This window comes from Pinus tabuliformis, chromosome X (genome assembly GCF_031772625.1).
Source record: "Pinus tabuliformis cultivar Carrire ecotype Pingquan chromosome X, CPIR1, whole genome shotgun sequence".
Classification (NCBI taxonomy): Eukaryota; Viridiplantae; Streptophyta; class Pinopsida; order Pinales; family Pinaceae; genus Pinus; species Pinus tabuliformis.
In genome coordinates, this window is record NC_142308.1 from 1,280,329,038 (window position 1) to 1,280,348,547 (window position 19,510).

The 19,510-nt window shown below is 39.6% G+C and overlaps 2 protein-coding genes across 15 annotated transcripts in view; one reads left to right on the forward strand and one right to left on the reverse strand.

The window, feature by feature from the left end:
* LOC149144719 (uncharacterized protein C16C9.01c-like) overlaps positions 1 to 19,510 on the reverse strand; it is a 329,727-nt gene that overhangs the window by 77,265 nt on the left and 232,952 nt on the right. The window lies entirely within an intron of this gene.
* Positions 4,296 to 6,071, forward strand: LOC149144720 (uncharacterized). 2 transcript variants are annotated; one of them, XR_016264901.1, is made up of 2 exons: positions 4,296 to 5,215; positions 5,340 to 6,071. XR_016264901.1 is itself a non-coding variant. In XM_089449815.1 (2 exons), the coding sequence occupies exons 1-2, from the start codon at positions 5,088 to 5,090 to the stop codon at positions 5,839 to 5,841; spliced, it is 630 nt and encodes a 209-aa protein (XP_089305941.1). In that variant the 5' UTR covers positions 4,296 to 5,087; the 3' UTR covers positions 5,842 to 6,069. The 2 variants fall into 2 exon arrangements, 1 of the variants encoding a protein (XP_089305941.1); XM_089449815.1 differs by having other exon boundaries at positions 5,340 to 6,069.

Genomic DNA, 19,510 nt, shown 5'->3' on the forward strand with positions numbered 1-19,510 from the left:
GCAGGACCCTTATAACAAGGTCTCTCAATGACTCCAAGTTGTTTGGGAAAGTCACAAAATTCCTTTCCCCAGGGCTTTGAAAAATGTTTGCGACCTGTACATCAGTCTCAATTCAATAGAGCCTCCTCGCTCATTGACGTACCATATCCCAGATAAGGTAGTATCTGATGTCTATATGTTGGAGCAATCATAGAATACTCCTCAACAATCGAATTCCCCACTGGTTGACACAGAGGATCCCGATGGTATCCATCATGTGTACAAACGGCTCGTTGAAGAGCTTCCACAACCAGGTAGCTTCACACGAGATCATACTCGTAGCTATGTATTCGGTCTCAGCGGTGCTTATAGCAACCGACTTCTGCTTCTTTCTCATCTAGGATATTGAACAGAACCCAAAGAGAACCAACACTCGGAAGTGCTCTTGCGATCCTCCACATTACCTGCCCAGTTAGCATTCAAATAATCATGCAACTTCACATTTCCGGCAGTGTATCTCAATCCATGAGAGATTGTGCCCTAAAGATATCTCAAAAGATTCTTGGCACCCATCCAGTGAGGCTCAACCATATATGAGCTCATCATACTAACTGTGAATCATATGCCCAGATGGAAGTTCGCCAAGAACATCAACGCGAATGAGTTTATGAAACTCAGAGGCATTTCCCAAATCTAGTCCGACATCACCACCACATAACTTCTGAAATTTAAGCTCCATTGAGGTAGTCATGGGCTTGTAGTTCACCATTCCCAATCCGGAATCCAACTCCCTCTTACTTTTGCAAATGAGAGGGTCTGCACGTGTCAGAAAGAAGTCGTCCTCAGAAGGTGTCGTTATGAGAGGTCTATCATCCACAACCTTCAAGCAATGGTTTGGATCGGCTTCACTCCTAGTGAATCTCAGCCTCATTAGACAGCTATCAATCCTCTCATACTAAGTCCGGGGTGTTTTGCTTCAAGCCATAGAGGGCTTTCTTCCACTTGCATACATGAGATTCCTGATCATGAATCTCAAACCCCTCAGGTTGTTCCAAACCTGTGGGCCTGCTACATGAGGGGAATGGTCCCCTTGTAAGATTTTCCTTTGGTACATCTCAGACATGTACCTTCATGCTCCTTTTGAATTCAGGCATCCCTGTCACCATCTAACTCACATCGGGTAGGGCCCCATAATAAGTAGACCTCTAGTGCTATAGATGAGATGTGACAATTGACATGGTCCCTAATGGACCATCCTGCAACTCGATACAAATTGCCAACCTTGAACCCATGAGTAAAACCATCTTTGAAAATTCTATAAACACGTACCTTTCCATCGATGAATGCCACCGTGAAACCATTGACTTGTATTGCCGAAATGGACACCAAGTTCTTTTTGCGGTTAGGTACATAAAGAGCTTCTTTTCAATGAATTGAGTTACCCTCATTCAATTGAGAGGTAACATTTCCTGCACCCTTTCCGGGATAGGTGGCATTGACTCCAAGTATAATCCCACGAGTGTTTCCATCTCTACCAAATTAGAGAGAGCACCCTCCTATTTGATGAAGTGCCTTGAAGCACTATAATCAATAAACCAGATTCCCAAAGAGTCTGGAGGAGAGGGCCAATATAAGATAATAGTTCTTTATCTTATCAGAAACAACATTTGATTCTTCATACCTGGGGTGCCTTGCTTTCTTTGAAGAGTCGGTCGTTTCCTTGATGACCTGCATTACCTTTCATTCCTCCGATCATTGAAGATGTCCCTGGAATGATTGTTATCATCATCAAGTGATGTGTCCCTACCTCGGACACTCCTTCGCATAATGGACGAACTTATTACAGACAAGGCATCTGCCTTTCCTTCCACCCTTAGATCCGGACTTCCTATTGAAGTGATCTATAGGCCATCAGAAGCTTCCGCTGTGCCATTCTGATAATATTCTCTGCTTCGACTTCACCCTTGATGAATTTTAAGAGGGATGAGGAATCCATAGATCCTTTTGTCTTTTCCCAACTGTCTTTGGTGATTGCTCTTTCACTCTTTCTTGGGCTTTGTCTTCACCTCACCTTTGATACCATGTTAATTTTAGGTATGTTCTATGCTTAAAGCAATTTATTTCAATTTTCATAGTTAGGTCAATATGTTTTCCAGATTAGCAATCACATTAGCACTAAAGTAAACTGCAGATAGAACATAAACATAAATTGTAGAAAACAAACCAAGACAAGAGGACACAAGATGTGGCGCTAGCCAGGGACAAACGCCAATGTGGGGAAACTCTTGATCAATTCTTCTTATATGTTCTTCAATAGATCAACAAAGAGAGAGAGAGAGTACATTTACAACAAAAGTCAACACTTTGACTTATCTAGATAAGAGCATAGATCATCTCTAAGAAGATGATACAGGAGATCAGTTGAAGACACGTTGCTTCAACTGATTCTCCAAGGTGACTCCTCCACCTATCGTTGTGTTGCACCTTGTCATCATGCTGCACCATGCTACACCATGTTGCACCCAACATCACTATGCTACATCTCATCATGCTTCACTAATCATGACTGTACTACATCATGTGCTTGCTGTCTCATGCAGTGTTGCACACATCGCGATAAAATCGCGATTAAATCGTAAAATCGCGATTTTTTAATTTCGCCGATTCAAAGCGCGATTTTTATCGAAAAAATCGCCCCCTTTTTTTTATAGCGATTTTTATCGAAAAAATCGCGATTTTTTCACTTAAAATCGCGAGGGCGCGCGGCAGCGGGGTTTTATATGGAAAAAACGATTTTTTTTTAATTCATTCAGCAGTCCGCCGCGGAGGAGAAGGAGAAGAAGAGAGGGAGAGGGTTGCCGTCGGTTGTGGGAGCGAATCGAAGCGATTTTAGGAGGAATCCAAGCCAAGATCGCCAATTTGTCCATAAACCAGGTATGTAGATTAATTTTTTTTTGTTTTGGTTCTATAAAAACTTTGTTTTTCATTGTTTTTAAAGAATTTTTGGAAATTTTTCATTGATTTGGGATGGGTTATTTGTTATGACTATGAGAACCAATTTTTGATTTTTATTTTCTCATTTTCTTTAAACATTGTTTATTTTTTTTTATTTTTCATTGTTTTTTGGCATTTGGTTGGGTAACTTGGGTTTAGAAATTGGGATTTTGGAAATAATTAGCTTGTAATTTTGCAAATGCTAAATTGTAATTTGTATTTACTATTATCATTTATGTAATCCTAAATTCCTATTTCCTAATCCTTATTTTTCCATAGGTTTGCAAATTCAAAATTCAAAAACAAACATGCCAAGGAAATTGGATCCTTTCTGGGAATATGGTGACCCTAAAACTCCGAATGATAGACAAAACTTGTATTGCAAGTTGTGTGGAAAGGAAATATTCGGGGGGGTGTACAGGTTGAAGTTCCACCTTGCACAAATCCCTGGACGTGATGTGGGGCCCTGTCTAAAGACAAATGCTGAAATTATCCAAAAAGCCATGAGAGCATTGGGAGAATTAGAGCACACTAGAGACGCCAAAGAAGAACTCAAAAGGCAACTAAAAATGTCAGTTGAAGGAAGTGGGCCAAGTGGCACAGGTTCTACTGCAGCGTCAGTCAATCCGGTAGCTGCATCATCATATTTTGTTCCTCGAACCACACCTGGTTCACAACCAACTATTGGTTCAATGCTAAAAAGAACTGAAAAAGAAAAAGCTGACAAGTTGATAACAAAATTTCTCCTCTGGAGTGATATTCCTTTCAGCATTATAAGGAATAATCCATTTTTCCAACCTACTCTTGATGCTATTGCCAGTGTTGGCCCGGGGTACAAACTCCCTTCTCTTCATGATTTCAGAGGCCGGCTTCTTCAAGATGAAAAGCGTGACTGCACCCAAAGATTGGAGGATTTTAGGGCATCATGGGCACAAACAGGATGCACTGTTATGTCAGATGGTTGGACTGACCAAAAGGGGAGAACCCTTATAAACTTCTTGGTTAGTTGTCCCTTGGGGACTATGTTTATCAAATCTGTTGATGCAACTCATCAAATCAAAGATGCAAAAACTTTATGTGATTTGCTGGATGTGTTTATTTTGGAGGTGGGTGCAGAAAATGTTGTCCAAGTCATAACGGACAATGCTGCAAATTATGTTGCTGCTGGTAGAATGCTTATGGACAGGCATCCTACTTTATTTTGGACACCTTGTGCTGCCCATTGTATTGATTTGATGTTAGAGGACATTGGGAAAATTCCCTTTGTCAAAGAGGTTGTTGACTCATCAAAAAGCATCACAAAATTGATTTACAATCACACATCTGTGCTTAGCTTGATGAGAAAATGCACCAACAACAAAGAGTTGGTGCGCCCCGCCATTACACGGTTTGCGACGAGTTTCATATCTCTTCAATCCCTCTTGAATTCTATGTGGGATTTGAAGAGAATGTTTCTTTCAGAGGAGTGGCGTGCTTCGTCAATGAGCCGCAAACCAGAAGGAGAGGCCGTCTGCAGACTAGTTTCATACCAGGAGGACTTCTGGGCGGGAGTGCAGGAGGTGTGCGCTGTTACAGAACCTTTGGTAAAGGTTCTTCGGTTGGTTGATGGTGAGAAGCCCGCAATGGGCTATTTGTATGAAGCCATGGATAGGGCCAAAGAAGCCATTCGGTCCTACTATGATGACAAGGGAGATGATGGGTTCCAGAGACAACTCCTTCTATGGAACGTCATTGATGAGCGATGGAACAACACACTCCATCGTCCCATTCATGCTGCTGGCCTTTTCCTGAACCCTGCATTTTCTTATGCATGTGGGTTTAATTTTGATGTTGAGGTCGTGGAAGGATTATTAACCTGTGTCCAGAAGATGGTGAGAACTTCAGAAGAACGTATGGAGGTCTCTAGACAAATTGAGCAATATAAGTTGTCAGCTGGCACATTTGGCTTTGAGATGGCTGTCATTGATAGGACGGTTAAAATGCCAGGTATTTTTTAGTTTGTAGTATGTACTTTGTAACTTTGTTTCAAATTTCATTGTTTCTTCAAATTCCATTTTTTTCTTATGTTTATTTAAAATTTTCTTTGTAATTTTGTTGTAGACGCATGGTGGAAGATGTATGGTGGCAGAGTACCCCTTTTGCAAAATCTTGCCGTGCGGATCCTCAGCCAAACATGCAGCTCCTCGGGATGTGAGCGCAATTGGAGTGTATTTGAAAAAATACACAACAAGAAGCGCAATAGGTTAACACTTAAACATTTAAAATATTGCAAATTTCCAAATAAATTTTTGAATTCATTAAAGTTTTAAACAATATTTTTTTTATAATATTAATTATTAATTTATTATTTCATGAACTTTGTACAGGTTGGAGTCCCATAGACTTAATGACATGGTCTATGTCTACTACAATCTTCGATTGTGGGTGAAACAACTAGAGAAGACACCTGATACGGAAGCCATCTCATTGGATGGGATTGACACCACTGCTGAATGGAGGGTTGAGACCGAGAGGCCTCTCATGGATCCCACTGAGGATTGGTTAGTGCAGGATGAGGGGGAGGAGGAGGGGGAGGAGGAGGAGGAGCAGGAGCAGGAGCAGGAGCAGGAGCAGGAGCAGGAGGAGTTGGAGGAGCAGGAGGAGGAGGTGACACCGCCTACCCGGGCTACCCGGGCTACCACTACCACCAGTAGAGGACGTGGTCTCCGTCCACCTCAGCCTCCTGTAGCTGCTACTACTAGTTCTTCAGCTTCTAGAGCACGTCAGACTCCACTGCCATTTCCACCACCACAGGCACCAGCTTCTACATCTAGAGGGAAAGAGAAAGTTGTGCCATTTTCTCGCAAGAGGGGCAGAGGAAATCAATAGGATTAGACTTTCATTTTATTGTATATGACATTATGACATGATGAGATACATTATCATATTTTTTGTTGATATTTTGAGGCTGAGTTGGACTTGGGACTCAGGACTTACTATTCAGGACATGATTCAATGTTATGTGTGATTTTAGCGCTAGAAATGATATTAAACATCTTATATATTAGTTTTTTTATCATATTTATGTGTCAATGTATTTATTTTATGTTGTAGATGGTTTAGATATTAAAAAAATTGAAAAAAAATGAATATTTTTGTGCCAAACGATTTTTTCCCACTTTTTTCCGATTTTTTCCCGATTTTAACGATTTTTTCCGCTTTTTTCCCGGCGCCGATTAAATCCCGATCGCGATGTGTGCAACACTGGTCTCATGTGCCATTGCTGCACCATGTTGTCATACTGCTTATCCCAATGCTTAGCATTGTTGTACCTAGCCCAATGTTGCACAAAGCGGGGACGCAGAAGTGTCATTTTCCAAAAATCTAGGAAGCGAAGCGTCTGCTATATATATATATATATATATATATATTTGCATTTATACTCAAAACAAACATCCCAAATACCAAATTAGTTGTAGAAGACATGAAAACATGCATATTTTTGCATAAATCAACATAGATATAACATCCATTGTACATTAATGATTAATTATTCGAGCATCAACCATTTAGATGCATCAACCATCTAGAATCTAGATTCTTCTCCTCTTGTCTAGCCTTTGCCTCTACCTCGATTGTCTAGGGATATTAGTCAACATTGCCCAATTTTGATCAAACTACCTAATTCAAGACTTAAAATATGGCAGAAAAAGCTTAACATGCTTGACCGATGATTTTGACTTGATTGAAAGGTATTTTTTGCTAAGGGCGTGCCACGTGACAAAGGAGTTCAACAATTAACACCACCAACACTAGGGTACATATAGGGCTTGGTGCTCTTGATTAAATGCTAATCGCATACCTTCATACTTGATATAATCTAATGAAATGTCACAATCCCATTGAGCCTGAATTCTTGAAAACTGTTAAGTCTGCTGAATTTTGAATAGGATATGAAATTCTATTTTCTCCATATGAAGTCCAATGAGGCTGGAACCACTCTCAAACATCCTGAGTCATTTCATGGTAATGTTAAAAATTTAAGTAAAAGGATGAAAATGAAAAATAGAGGAGAATGTCACTTTTACTTTAAGAATTTAACATTACCATGAAGGAGCATCTGCTATATTTATAATTTTTTTGCCTTTATTCCTCACCCTAACTCAAGGTGGACCCACCCCAACAAGCAAACTCACCTAAAATTTAAAAAAAAAATTGAAAATAAAAAACGATTTTCTAAACAACGCGAAGCTTTTCTGGAATCGTACGGAAGCGCCACGCTTCGTACTGCCGAAGCGCCGTACGAAGCGCGCTTCCGAGCCACGCTTCCGAAAAAGTCCAGGAAGAGGCAAAAAAATTCGGAAGCGCGCTTCTGACGAAGCTTCCTAGGCGCTTCCGCACGGGACGCGCTTCTGAGCTTGGAACTGGGGGGGGGCCACTTCGTGCAACATTGACCTAGCCATCATTGTAACATTGTTGCTATCATGTTGTCATTGCTGCTAGCATTGTTGTCTCACTGCTAGTGACAATTGCTCCTAAGATAGCTTGCTACACCAAGCTCTATTACCTAGCTATCCCATTTACCTTACTCCAACAGGCACCCTTGTTGTTGCTGCAGTCCCATGTATCATACCGTTATGAACAACCAACAATTTGACCTCCACTGACTGCCCAACAATCTGGTCCAAACTGATCCTCATCTAGGATCCAACACCTACAAGAAGTGTCATAGACAACATACCTTAACTCACTGTTTTGAGGTCTAATTAGTTTGCTGCAAACTAGGCCTGGTTAGGGCATATCATAGTCCCTTTGCCAGCCTTCTTTTCCACCCAGATTTGCTCCAAGGTGATGCGGCTTCCCTTCCTTGTGGGGATGAGACCCTTCACAATAATCCAGGGCAGTTCTAGTCCTTACAAGATCCATGGCCTGCCCTCACAGCAAGCTTCCATAGATTTGCAGCAACCTGGTTAAGGGTTTGCCCACATCTAAACAGTCTCTTCTAGCCTCTGCCCTCTAGCCAAGCTTCACGACCCTTCTTCCAATAATTCGGTTACCTGAAATGGCCTCGAGACAGTCCTTCAAACCCTCGCTAGAATGTTGCCTTAGTTGCGGCCTAGTCATCCCTTTACTCGACTTGTTACACGAGAGAACAATCCTCAAATACATCCATTGCTTGACCTCCTTAATATCATGTTGTCCAGAATCTCCTCAACCTTCTTAATCTGATTGCGGTAGGCTTTAGACAGCCTGGTTAGGACAATGTATGGGATGGCTGAGTCATCACTCATTATCTAGGGCACCTAACCCTCCTTGACTGCGGTTAGGGATTCTGTGTGAGGGTCTTCCTTAGACAGCAACGTAGATAGACTTCCTTGACTGTGGCTAGGTGTCATGATCCCTTTAGGACAGCATTTAGATCTCTCCTCCATAACTGCATTGAGAGCTAGATCATCCTCCTTAGGACTGCGTTAGGGCATCCTCCTTAGGATCGCGTTAGGGCTACTTCCTCCTAGATTTCTCTCACACTAAAACCCAAGACAAGTGGAGAGAAATCAAGAGAGAAGTGTGTGAAATGACTCTCAAGTCTAGCGCCTTTTATACTAAAATGTTGAGCACATGTGGGGTTTATTTGGTTGTTGGCCGACCTTGACGAATTGTCTTATAACACAAATAAATTCATAACTCCATGAATACTTATTGGAATCGGATGATCTTTAGATCAATCCTACACCTCTAGATGAGTGGGATCCAAGAAAAATATCAGCTGCCATAAATGAGATGACCCACATGGAGTTTGGCCCTAGTTTCCAATTTTAACAACTTAAGATGTTGCATGTGTTTAATAGTTGTGGTTTTGGTACTTGTTGATGCATGCAAAAGTAAAGAGTAGTTTTATTTTTGTTTATGCATGTGCAAGAAAGTGTTGCCTTGAAAAGAAGTATAATGCATAGAAGGTTATGAAAGAATAACTAATAGAAATTGAATGTTGAAGGTAGAGGTATTTTGTTATGAAACCAGCTCAAGAAAAGATAGAAAAGAGAGATCAACGCCTTAGAATTCAGCCTCTTCGAGGGGGCAACCTCCTTTACATTACATAAATGAACAATTCTTGGATGATACAAATGACAAAACCTCCTTTCTATATATAGGAGTCTAAGGAGTCACAATATAATCCAGCCGACCTAACAATAATAATATAAAGCCACAAAAATAACAATAGAGGGATTCTATGGGGCACAGAAATAACAATATGGGGGTAATAGGGGCACAACAATATAAATAAGGGGTATAACTACAATAGTAATGGGGTAATTACTAGTATTATAGGGACCCAACATGCCCCTCTCCTTCAAAAAAGTGTTGTCCTCAACGCTTGAGCAGTTCTGGATACTTCTGCATAAAATTCTCATCCTCCCATGTGGAATCTTCAGCGGATAAGTTCTTCCACTTGATAAGATACTCTGAAATTGATCGATTTCGTAGCTGTCGAGTTCTTGTTTCTGTGACTGCTTCCGGTTCCAATATAATTTTTCCTTCCTCGTCAAGTTCTGGCAATATTGTTTGAACTGGGAGCTTGTTGCCTATAACCTTCTTTAAACATGAAACATGGAAAACTGGGTGCAATCGAGAAGCTGCAGGAAGCTCCAATTTGTATGCCATAGTACCAATCTTTTCCAACACCTTGTACGGACCATAATACTTTGGTGATAATTTATTATCCTTCTTAGCTTGCTTTAGGGACATTTGCTTATATGGTTGTAGCCGTAGGAATACCCAATCACCTACATCAAAACTTCTTTCACTGCGATGTTGATCTGCCTGTTGTTTCATTCTATTTTGTGCCAACACGAGGTTATCCTTTAAGAGTTGGAGGACTTGTTGTTGATGTTCGATGTGATGTTCCACTGCCTGAACCTTAGAATTTTCTCTTAAATATGATGTGATGGATGGTGGTTGATACCCATAAAGTGCCATAAATGGGGTCATTTTTGTTGCTGTATGGAAGGAAGTGTTATACCACCATTCAGCCAGAGGCAACCATTTGACCCATTGTGTCTGTTTATCAGATACAAAGCAACGAAGATATCCTTCCAAACATTTGTTTACTATCTCAGTTTGCCCATCAGATTGAGGATGATAAGATGAGCTATGAGCTAACTGAGTACCAAGACAAGAAAATAATTCTGTCCAAAAATTTCCAGTGAAAATGGGATCTCTGTCACTTACAATAATCTTTGGGTTTCCATGTAGCTTTTGAACTGTTTCCATAAATGCAGTAGAAACTGTACTGGCTTTAAATGGATGTGATAATGCACAAAAGTGTGCATACTTGGTAAGTCTGTCAACTACCACCATGATGACACTCTTTCCCTCAGACTTGGGTAAACCTGTGATAAAATCCATTGAAACCTCCTCCCAACGTTGGCTTGGAATGGATAAAGGTTGTAATAGACCCGGTGTCTTAATTGTTTCAACTTTATTTTGTTGGCAAACCAAACATTCCGCCACAAACTTTTGAATATCTGATTTAAGGCCATCCCAAAAAAATTCCTTCTTAACCCTGTGGTAAGTTTTTAAAAATCCTGAGTGCCCTCCTAAGGGAGAAGTGTGCAATTCCATAAGAATCTTTTGTTTTAGCTGGGAATTCTTACAGAGGTATAAGCGATCTTTGTACCATAACGAATCATTTTTCCAGCTAAATGTATCAGAAGTACTGGAATCTTGTTGTAGCTTTCGAATAAGTGCCCACACTTCTTCGTCATTCTTCCATTCCTCCTTTGCTTCGTTTATCCAATCTGGTTGGATAATAGAAATGGCACACAACAATGCTTCCACATCCTCATCCTTTCTTGAGAGTGCATCTGCCACCACATTTTGCTTCCCTTTTTTGTAGATGATTTCAAAGTCATAACCCAACATCTTTGTGACCCACTTTTGTTGCTCTTCAGAGGATAATCTTTGTTCTAAAAAGTATTTAAGGCTATCATGATCCGTTTTTACCTTGAAGTGTCTTCCCATTAGGTAGGGTCGCCATTTCTTAAGTGCATGGAGTATTGCCAACATTTCCTTCTCATAAATAGCTTTGCTTAAAAACTTTCCCTTGATTGGACGACTTTCAAAAGCAATGGGTCTTTCATCTTGCATTAGAACAGCACCAATTCCATTTCCTGAAGCATCACATTCCACAATAAAGGTTTTTGTGAAGTCCGGTGTAGCTAAGACCGGTGCTTGGCACATTGCCTCTTTAAGATGTTTAAAGGCCTTTGTTGCTTCCGGAGTCCATGAAAATGAATCTTTCTTCAATAATGTTGTTAGAGGTGCTGCTATTCTCCCATAATTCTTAACAAACTTGCGATAATACCCTGTCAACCCAAGAAATCCTCGCAGATGCTTTATGGATGTGGGGATTTTCCATTCCTTAATGGCTTTAATTTTGCTAGGGTCTACCTTAACTCCTTCATGAGATACAATATGACCCAAATATTCCACCTCCTGGACTCCAAAGAAACATTTGGATCTTTTTGCATATAATTGTTTCTCCTCCAATAGTTGTAGCACCTTGTCAACATGTTCAACATGATCCTTCCAAGACTTGCTGTAGATTAGTATATCATCAAAAAATACTAACACAAATTTTCTAAGGAATGGTTTGAAAATTGAATTCATCAAACCTTGAAATGTTGAAGGTGCATTGGTAAGGCCAAAAGGCATGACCAAAAATTCATAATGACCCTCATGAGTTCTAAATGCCGTTTTCGGAATGTCTTCAATCTTCATTCTGATTTGATGATATCCCGAACGAAGATCCAACTTGGTGAAGTAAATTGATCCATGCAATTCATCCAGTAATTCATCAATGACAGGAATGGGGAACTTATCTTTAATAGTGAGCTTGTTGAGCTCCCTATAATCTGGACACATGCGCCATGATCCATCCTTCTTGTGCACCAATACTACTGGAGCTGAGAAAGAACTTTGACTCGGTTGAATTATACCAGCCTCTAGCATTTCTGCAACCATACGTTCAATTTCACTTTTTTGGACATATGGATATCTGTACGGCCTGATGTTTGGAGGAACACTTCCTGGAATCAGATGAATAGCATGATCATGATCACGCATAGGTGGGAGACCTTTGGGAGTCTCAAATACCTTGGAATGATTGTCCAGGACTTTTTGGAGATCTGGAGAAATAGATGATTCCAATGTGGAAACATCTAGCGAACATAATTGTGCAATTACACCTCTTTGCTCCTTTTTTAGAAGCTTTGTCATGCCATTAGAGCTGATTATCTTTCCTGGTTTCCCTGCAATACCCCTTAATTCAACTTCCTTTCCTTCCACAGAAAATTTCATGAAAAGTTCTTGAAAATTAAAAGCTATTGTACCCAAGGATTGTAGCCATTGGACTCCTAGTACAACATCAGCACCTCCCATTGGAATGGAAAGCATTGGGCTAGTCAATACATATTCTCCCATGGATAGCTTGATATTATGGCACTTTCCAGAACAATTTATTGTTCCTCCATTTGCAATCATCACTTGACACTCTGGTGCTGGATATAGGAAGCAATTCAATTCTTTTGCTACCCTACAATGAATAAAATTGTGGGTGCTTCCTGAATCAATCAACACTATTACCTTTTTCTTCTTGATTTGTCCTTCTATCTTGATGGTTTGAGGAGTGGTAATTCCCGCCAATGCATTACAAGATATGGTCGGATTTATTTGTTCTTCATCTAGGCTTTGTTCCTGGAATATATCCTCTTCTTTTGACCTTTCTTGCTCCTTTTCTTCTTCCTCTTCACAATCTATGTAGAATAATTTCTTCTCACCACACTTATGACCTTTGTGTATTTGCTATCACAATTGTAACAAAGCCCTTTTGCTCTTTTTTCTTCCAATTGTTGTGGTGTCAACCTTGTAGGTTGTGGAAGACTATGGGCAACAACACTTCCGTCTTTATAGTTGTGAATGGTATGCTTCCTAGTTGCCATAATTTTGCTTTCCATTTTTCTTGCTAACCTGAATGCCTTCTCTAATGAATCAGGTTCCCAAAGGCGCACATCATGTTGGATATTATCCTTTAAAGACCCTATGAACACATCAATCCTATGCTCCTCTGGAATATCTTTTACCCTTATGTTCAATTTTTGGAACTCCTCAATGTGCTCCATTATTGAACCCTTTTGTTTGAGACTTATCAATTGGCTAAAAAAAGTGTTGCTTTTTGTATCCTCATAATGTGCTATCAATTCTTCCGTAAAAATTGCCCAAGTGATAAATTGTTTACGAGAACAAAGCCATTGATACCATACAAACTGATTTGGTTCCAAATATAAAGTTGCCATACGTACCTTTTGTGTGTTTTGCACATTATTGAGATCGAAGAATTGCTCCATCTGTAATATCCATGTGGCGGGATCCTTGCCATCAAACTTCCTCATATCGATTTTTGGAACATGGTGAGTCTTCGATCCAACATTAGAGTCTATGGAATCATGATTAACATTTCTTTTGTTCTCATCATGAGTTTCCTTTAGTACTCTTTCACCCTTAGTGACCATTTCTTGTAGCAACTTATTCATATTTATCTTCAATTCTTCCATCTTATCATCCATGCCATCAATTTTAGTGTCCATGCCATTCACCTGAGCTTCCATGCCCTTTATCTTAGATTCCACGCCATTTATCTTAGCATCTGTTAGCTTTTGTGAGCGTGACATTTGTTGCACTTGTTCTTGTAATTTTGATATATCATGTAGCATTTCTTCCTCTTCTTCATGAGTCATGCTAGAGCTTTCAGGTTCCTTACTAGGTGTTTGCATTTTCTTTCCTCGGGGCATCAGTTACCGATAATAATGCTTTACTATGCCCTTTGAATTCCTTCAAACCAAGCTTATGCAAAAATAAAAAAAAAACTACACACCTTTTTTTTACTTTGTAGAAGCCTGATATTGAATCTGATGTATCTCTGTAATTTCGAATCATCCAGTTCTGAAATTGTGACCTGTAGTAGCCTTCTATGTCCTCTTTCCAATGTCACTAGTCTGATCCAAATTGAATTCTCCAAGAAAGAGTTATGCACAATCTCCCGCAGTGACCTGATTATAGACTAGTTCAGTAGAGCGAACTTGTATGAAGTGCCACGTGTCACTGTTTCAACCTTTGACTCTGAAAAATATATAAACGCAAACTACAGTCCGTCCTCTTTCTGTACCTTCTTACGAAATTTCAATCCGATGCTCAGAAAGAAAGTTATGACGATTTTCCCCAGGTCACCTGTTTTGAGTGTAATTCAGGAGTCTGCAAAAAGACCAACTTCCTCAGATCATATCTCCGAAAATATCCCGCGAAAAGCTCTGAAATTTGGACCCAAGGTTCAGCGCGATTTCTTCTCAAATGGGTTTTTTTTGCGACTTCTGAAACGTCACAGAAAAAAAGTTATAGCGAAAATGCCACGATGACCTGTTTGGAGCAGCGAAACCCTAGAATCCAAAGCTCTGATACCAAATGTTATGAAACCAGCTCAAGAAAAGATAGAAAAGAGAGATCAACGCCTTAGAATTCAGCCTCTTCGAGGGGGCAACCTCCTTTACATTACATAAATGAACAATTCTTGGATGATACAAATGACAAAACCTCCTTTCTATATATAGGAGTCTAAGGAGTCACAATATAATCCAGCCGACCTAACAATAATAATATAAAGCCACAAAAATAACAATAGAGGGATTCTATGGGGCACAGAAATAACAATATGGGGGTAATAGGGGCACAACAATATAAATAAGGGGTATAACTACAATAGTAATGGGGTAATTACTAGTATTATAGGGACCCAACATATTTTGACTCACCCAGATTATATGAGAATGCTCATAATCTTATGGGTTTTGGTAATTTTGATATTAAAATTTACTAAGAATAGTGGTTGTAGGTAAAAATCACGACTTTTGCAAAAAATGGTATTAGTTTTTGTAGCATCGGATGTGCTCTAGCCATGAAATTTGGTGGAGAGGCTAGAATACATGTATTTTCCAAAATCCAGAAATCGTTTCTGGAATTCCACCTAGAGATGACTTAATTAAAATAATTAATCAGTTTTTAATATTTCCTAAGTCTAAACTTAGGAAATATGATTAATTAAAGGGTATTCCTTAAGTCATGGCAAAAATCTTCTAGAAAAAGACTTGGACCGATTTCTAGTTAATCTCAGCCATTGATTAAGTTTTAATCAGACCGATTTCTAGTTAATCTCAGCCATTGATTAAGTTTTAATCATGGTTGTTGATGTCTCAACGAGAGATTATAAGAAGAAACTTGATGGGGCTTGGAGAATACACACCAGCAATTCGATTTCACTGGCAGATCGATTTCCAAAGTAGTAGCGCTGAGTTTCCATAGAGAGAGATAGTGAGCTCGAAGCAGTGAGAGAGGGGGAGTTATAGTAAGGCCGGAGGAAGTTTTTCCAATTCTGGTGAGTGTACTGCAGAGAGGCAGTAAGTGCCACAGAGAGGCAACGCAGTGCTTCAGAGGGGATTTCGTATTTCGCTGGGGAGTAATGATTTAGTGCCAGAAGACATAAAGAGAGTCCGGAGGCCAGGAAGATCCATCTTCTAGACAACAACTGATCAGATAGCGAGGGGGAAAGTAGTTCCGAGTTGTGAGGACACAGTATTGTGTAGGCTGACACAATGACTTCGCAGAGGCAGCAAAGCGTAGAGGCAACAAAGAGCAGCTCAACTTGAGCTAAGGTCAGTGTTGGATCACCTGTGAGAGTGAGATGTTTCTCTCTAGATTTACTGTTAGTCATTTCTCTATATGGATTGCTATATTTGAGCATTCATAGTTTTGTACTCATATTTACTACTGCATAATATTAAAACTCTCAGCCACTGCACCGGTTTTCCCGAGTTGGGGTTTTCCAGGGACTTAGTCGAAAAATAATTATGCATTTGTGTGTGCGTGCATCTATTCTTCCAACATTTTTATTTCTTTCGTAGTATTTATTTTGTGAAGGTTGCAGTGTATTGTTTCAATATTTTTTTAGGAATTTACAGGGTAAGTTCCTTAGATAGAACACCAAAGGACACCGCTCTCAAACAGATCACAGATCAATACACCAATATTCTTAACGTGGTTAAAACCTTCAAAGAAGGAAACGGTCCACGGCTTGAGCCAACGCAGCCACTTCAGGCAATTTATTAATGTAAAAGAAAGAAAATTTACATAAGCTTCTCTCATGAACGATCACCTAACAAATGACCCTCCATGCTCTTTAAATAGAGATCATGGACCAATCGGGTGTTAAGCCACAAATTAAGTGTCGGTAATACCGAGGAGAGAATGAACCGTCAAATCACTTCATGTCTAGAACATATCGTGACCGTCGGATCGTAAGTTACAAAAAGTACATACTAAAGAAACACACTTTACTTTACTATACACTAGACCAAGTTATACTTAATTATTTCCTATGTGTCGGAATATCCTAACATCCCCCCTTAAGAACAACTTGGGATAGGATTGAAGGATGTACAAAGGTGACACAATAGGAGAAGGAAGGAGGCATTAGAGCTTATCCCCCCTTAGTGACAACTTCCTGAACTCCAACCATAAATCGAAGTTTAGTAAACTTCAGCTCTGCGAGAGCCTTTGTAAAGATGTCAGCAACTTGATCATCGGTTGAACAAAATTGCACTTCAAAAACATGGTCATGAATGAGCTTTCTGATGAAGTGCATGTGTAGTTCAATGTGTTTGTTGCGCTAATGTTGGACTAGATCTTTGCATAGTTGAATAGCACTTTGATTATCACACCAAAGTGTAGTCAGATGATGCTGCTGAAAACCAAACTCTGATAGGATCTGATGAAGCCACAAGGCTTCCTTACTAACTTCAATGGAGCCACGATACTCTGCTTCTGTTGAAGAAAAAGAAATGGCACTTTGTTTCTTGCAATCCCATATAATAGGTCCAGAACCAAGAGTGAAGACATAACCTGTAGTAGACTTCCGATCGTCAGGGTCACCAACCCAATTAGTATCAGTGAAACCAACCAATAGAGGAGATGCTTTTGCACTGTAATGAATCCTATACTGAACTGTACCTCGAACATGATAAAGTATTCTTTTAGCTACTTTCCGATGACTTTCATGTGGGTTTTGCATAAACCGAGCAACAAGGCCAACAACAAAGGAAAGGTCAGGACGAGTATGGGTCAGATACAAATGTTTTCCAACAAGCTGACGGTATAAGGTAGCATCAACTTCAGGGGAAGTACAAGTGACTGAAATTTTGGCTCCAAACTGAAAGGGAGAAGGGGTTGTCTTATAGTCTTCCATGTGAAAGTGGCGTAGAATATCACAGGCATACTTGGACTGGGAAAGGGAAATACCTTCTTTGGATTGCAAGACTTGAAGACTAAGAAAATGATGCAAGTATCCTAACTCTGTCATTTCAAACTGCTTTTTAAGGTTGGACTTCACATGGTTTATAAGGTTTGGATAACTACCAGTAAGGATAAGATCATCAACATAAAGAACAAGAATGATAAGAGACTTACCCACTTTCTTGGTGTAGACAGTATTGTCAAAATGACACCTAGAAAAGCTAGTATCTAAAAGAAAACTATCCATTTTGGCATACCAAGCCTGAGGGGCTTGCTTGAGACCATCAAGGGATTTCTTAAGCTAACATACAAGGCTAGACTTTGTTTGTATAAAGCTAAGTGCTTGTTCCATATAGATTTCTTCATGGAAGTCCCCATGCAAGAAGGCGGATTTAACATCCATCTAATGGACTTCTCATTTGAAAGAGGTAGCAAGGGAAAGAACAAGGCAGATAGAGTTCATTTTAACAATAGGGGAGAAGGTTTCAGTATAGTCAATGCCTTCAACTTGTGAAAAACCGTTAGCAACAAGACGAGCTTTATGTTTATCAACTTTTTATCTGGTCCAAACTTGGTTCTGTAAACCCATTTGCATCTAACAAGTTTTCGTCCCTTTGGAAGAGGAACAAGGTCCAATGTATTATTTGCCAATAATGAATGATATTCTTCATTCATAGCTGAGTCCCAATCTGGATGTCCTGAAGCTTCTGCAAAGGTGTCAGGATCATAATCTGTTAAAGCTTGAGCCAATAAATAAGAGGCTCTATCAAACTAAGAATGTGTACGACGTTGGTCTGTAGGATCACTTGCAAGAGCACCTGTTGCATCCCGAGTAGTGCGGACCCATTTTGGAAGCTGAGGAGCTGAAGGAGGATCCCGAGAAGGTGGGAGAGGATTGTCATCCTCGCTGCCATCATCTAAAGAAGGAATGTTTTCAGAAGTATAAGGGATAGAGAGAGGTGGCACATCCGCCAAACTAGGCTCGTAGGCCAATATATTTTCAGCAAACTTTACATCTCTTCTAATGATAACATTTTTGGATTTAGGTTGAAGAAGTATATATCCTTTGACATCTTCAGAATATACAACAAACATACAATTTTCACTCTTAGGTTCTAAAGCTTTATGTTTCTCATCTGGAATATGGGCCCATGCTTCACTTCCAAAAAACACGAAAGTGACTTACATCTGGTTTAATTGAGTTCCATGCTTCTTTTGGAGAAAATCTTAGTATGAGTGCAATTTACTATGTAAATTGCACAATTAATTGCCTCTGCCCAAAAATTTAGACTAAGTCATTTAAATTGAAGCATACAATTAGCCTTTTCCTTTAAGGTGCAATTCTGCCTTTCAACTACACCATTTTACTGTGGAGTATATGGAACAGTATGTTGCAATTGAATTCCATGCTCAGTGCAAAAGTTGATGAATTTGTTGTTAACATATTTTTCACCATTATCAAATCTTAGCTTAAGAATTTGATGTCTAGATTGTTTCTCAACAAAGGGCTTAAAGGCCAAGGACATGTTAAAGACTTCACTCTTGAGTTTTAAGAAGTATACCCAAGTGCGTCTAGAGAAATCATCCATGAAAGTCAAGTACTTGTAGCCAGAGAATGAAACAACTGGAGGTGGACCACATAAATCACAATGCACAAGCTGTAAAGGGTTGAGGTGTGCCAAGAGGCATGTTTTTCAAAACTATCTCGATGATGTTTTCCAATTACACATTCAGAACAAACACCATCTCTGCAAGATACCATAGGAAGACCTATCACCATATTTTCTTTACATAGATTTTGAAGGGAGCGATAGTTTAAGTGACCAAATCGCTCATGCCAAAGTTTGCTCACTTCATCATTATGAGCAACAAATACCGAGGGAAGAGTTGATGACCCAAAGTTGTTAAACTTATACAACCTTGTAGAATCATCAGCAACGCCAATAGCTAAAATCTGTCTAGGATCTCTTAAGTCCTTAATTACAACATCATGAGGTGAAAATTCAACGGTTTTACCTTCACTTGAATGAGTTATCTGATATACAGATAGAAGGTTGCAGGATAAGGTAGCAACACAATACATCATTAAATTGACCATTGTCTAGATGAATAGTTTCAGTCCCTACAACACTAAGAGATCTATTATCACCAACATATATAT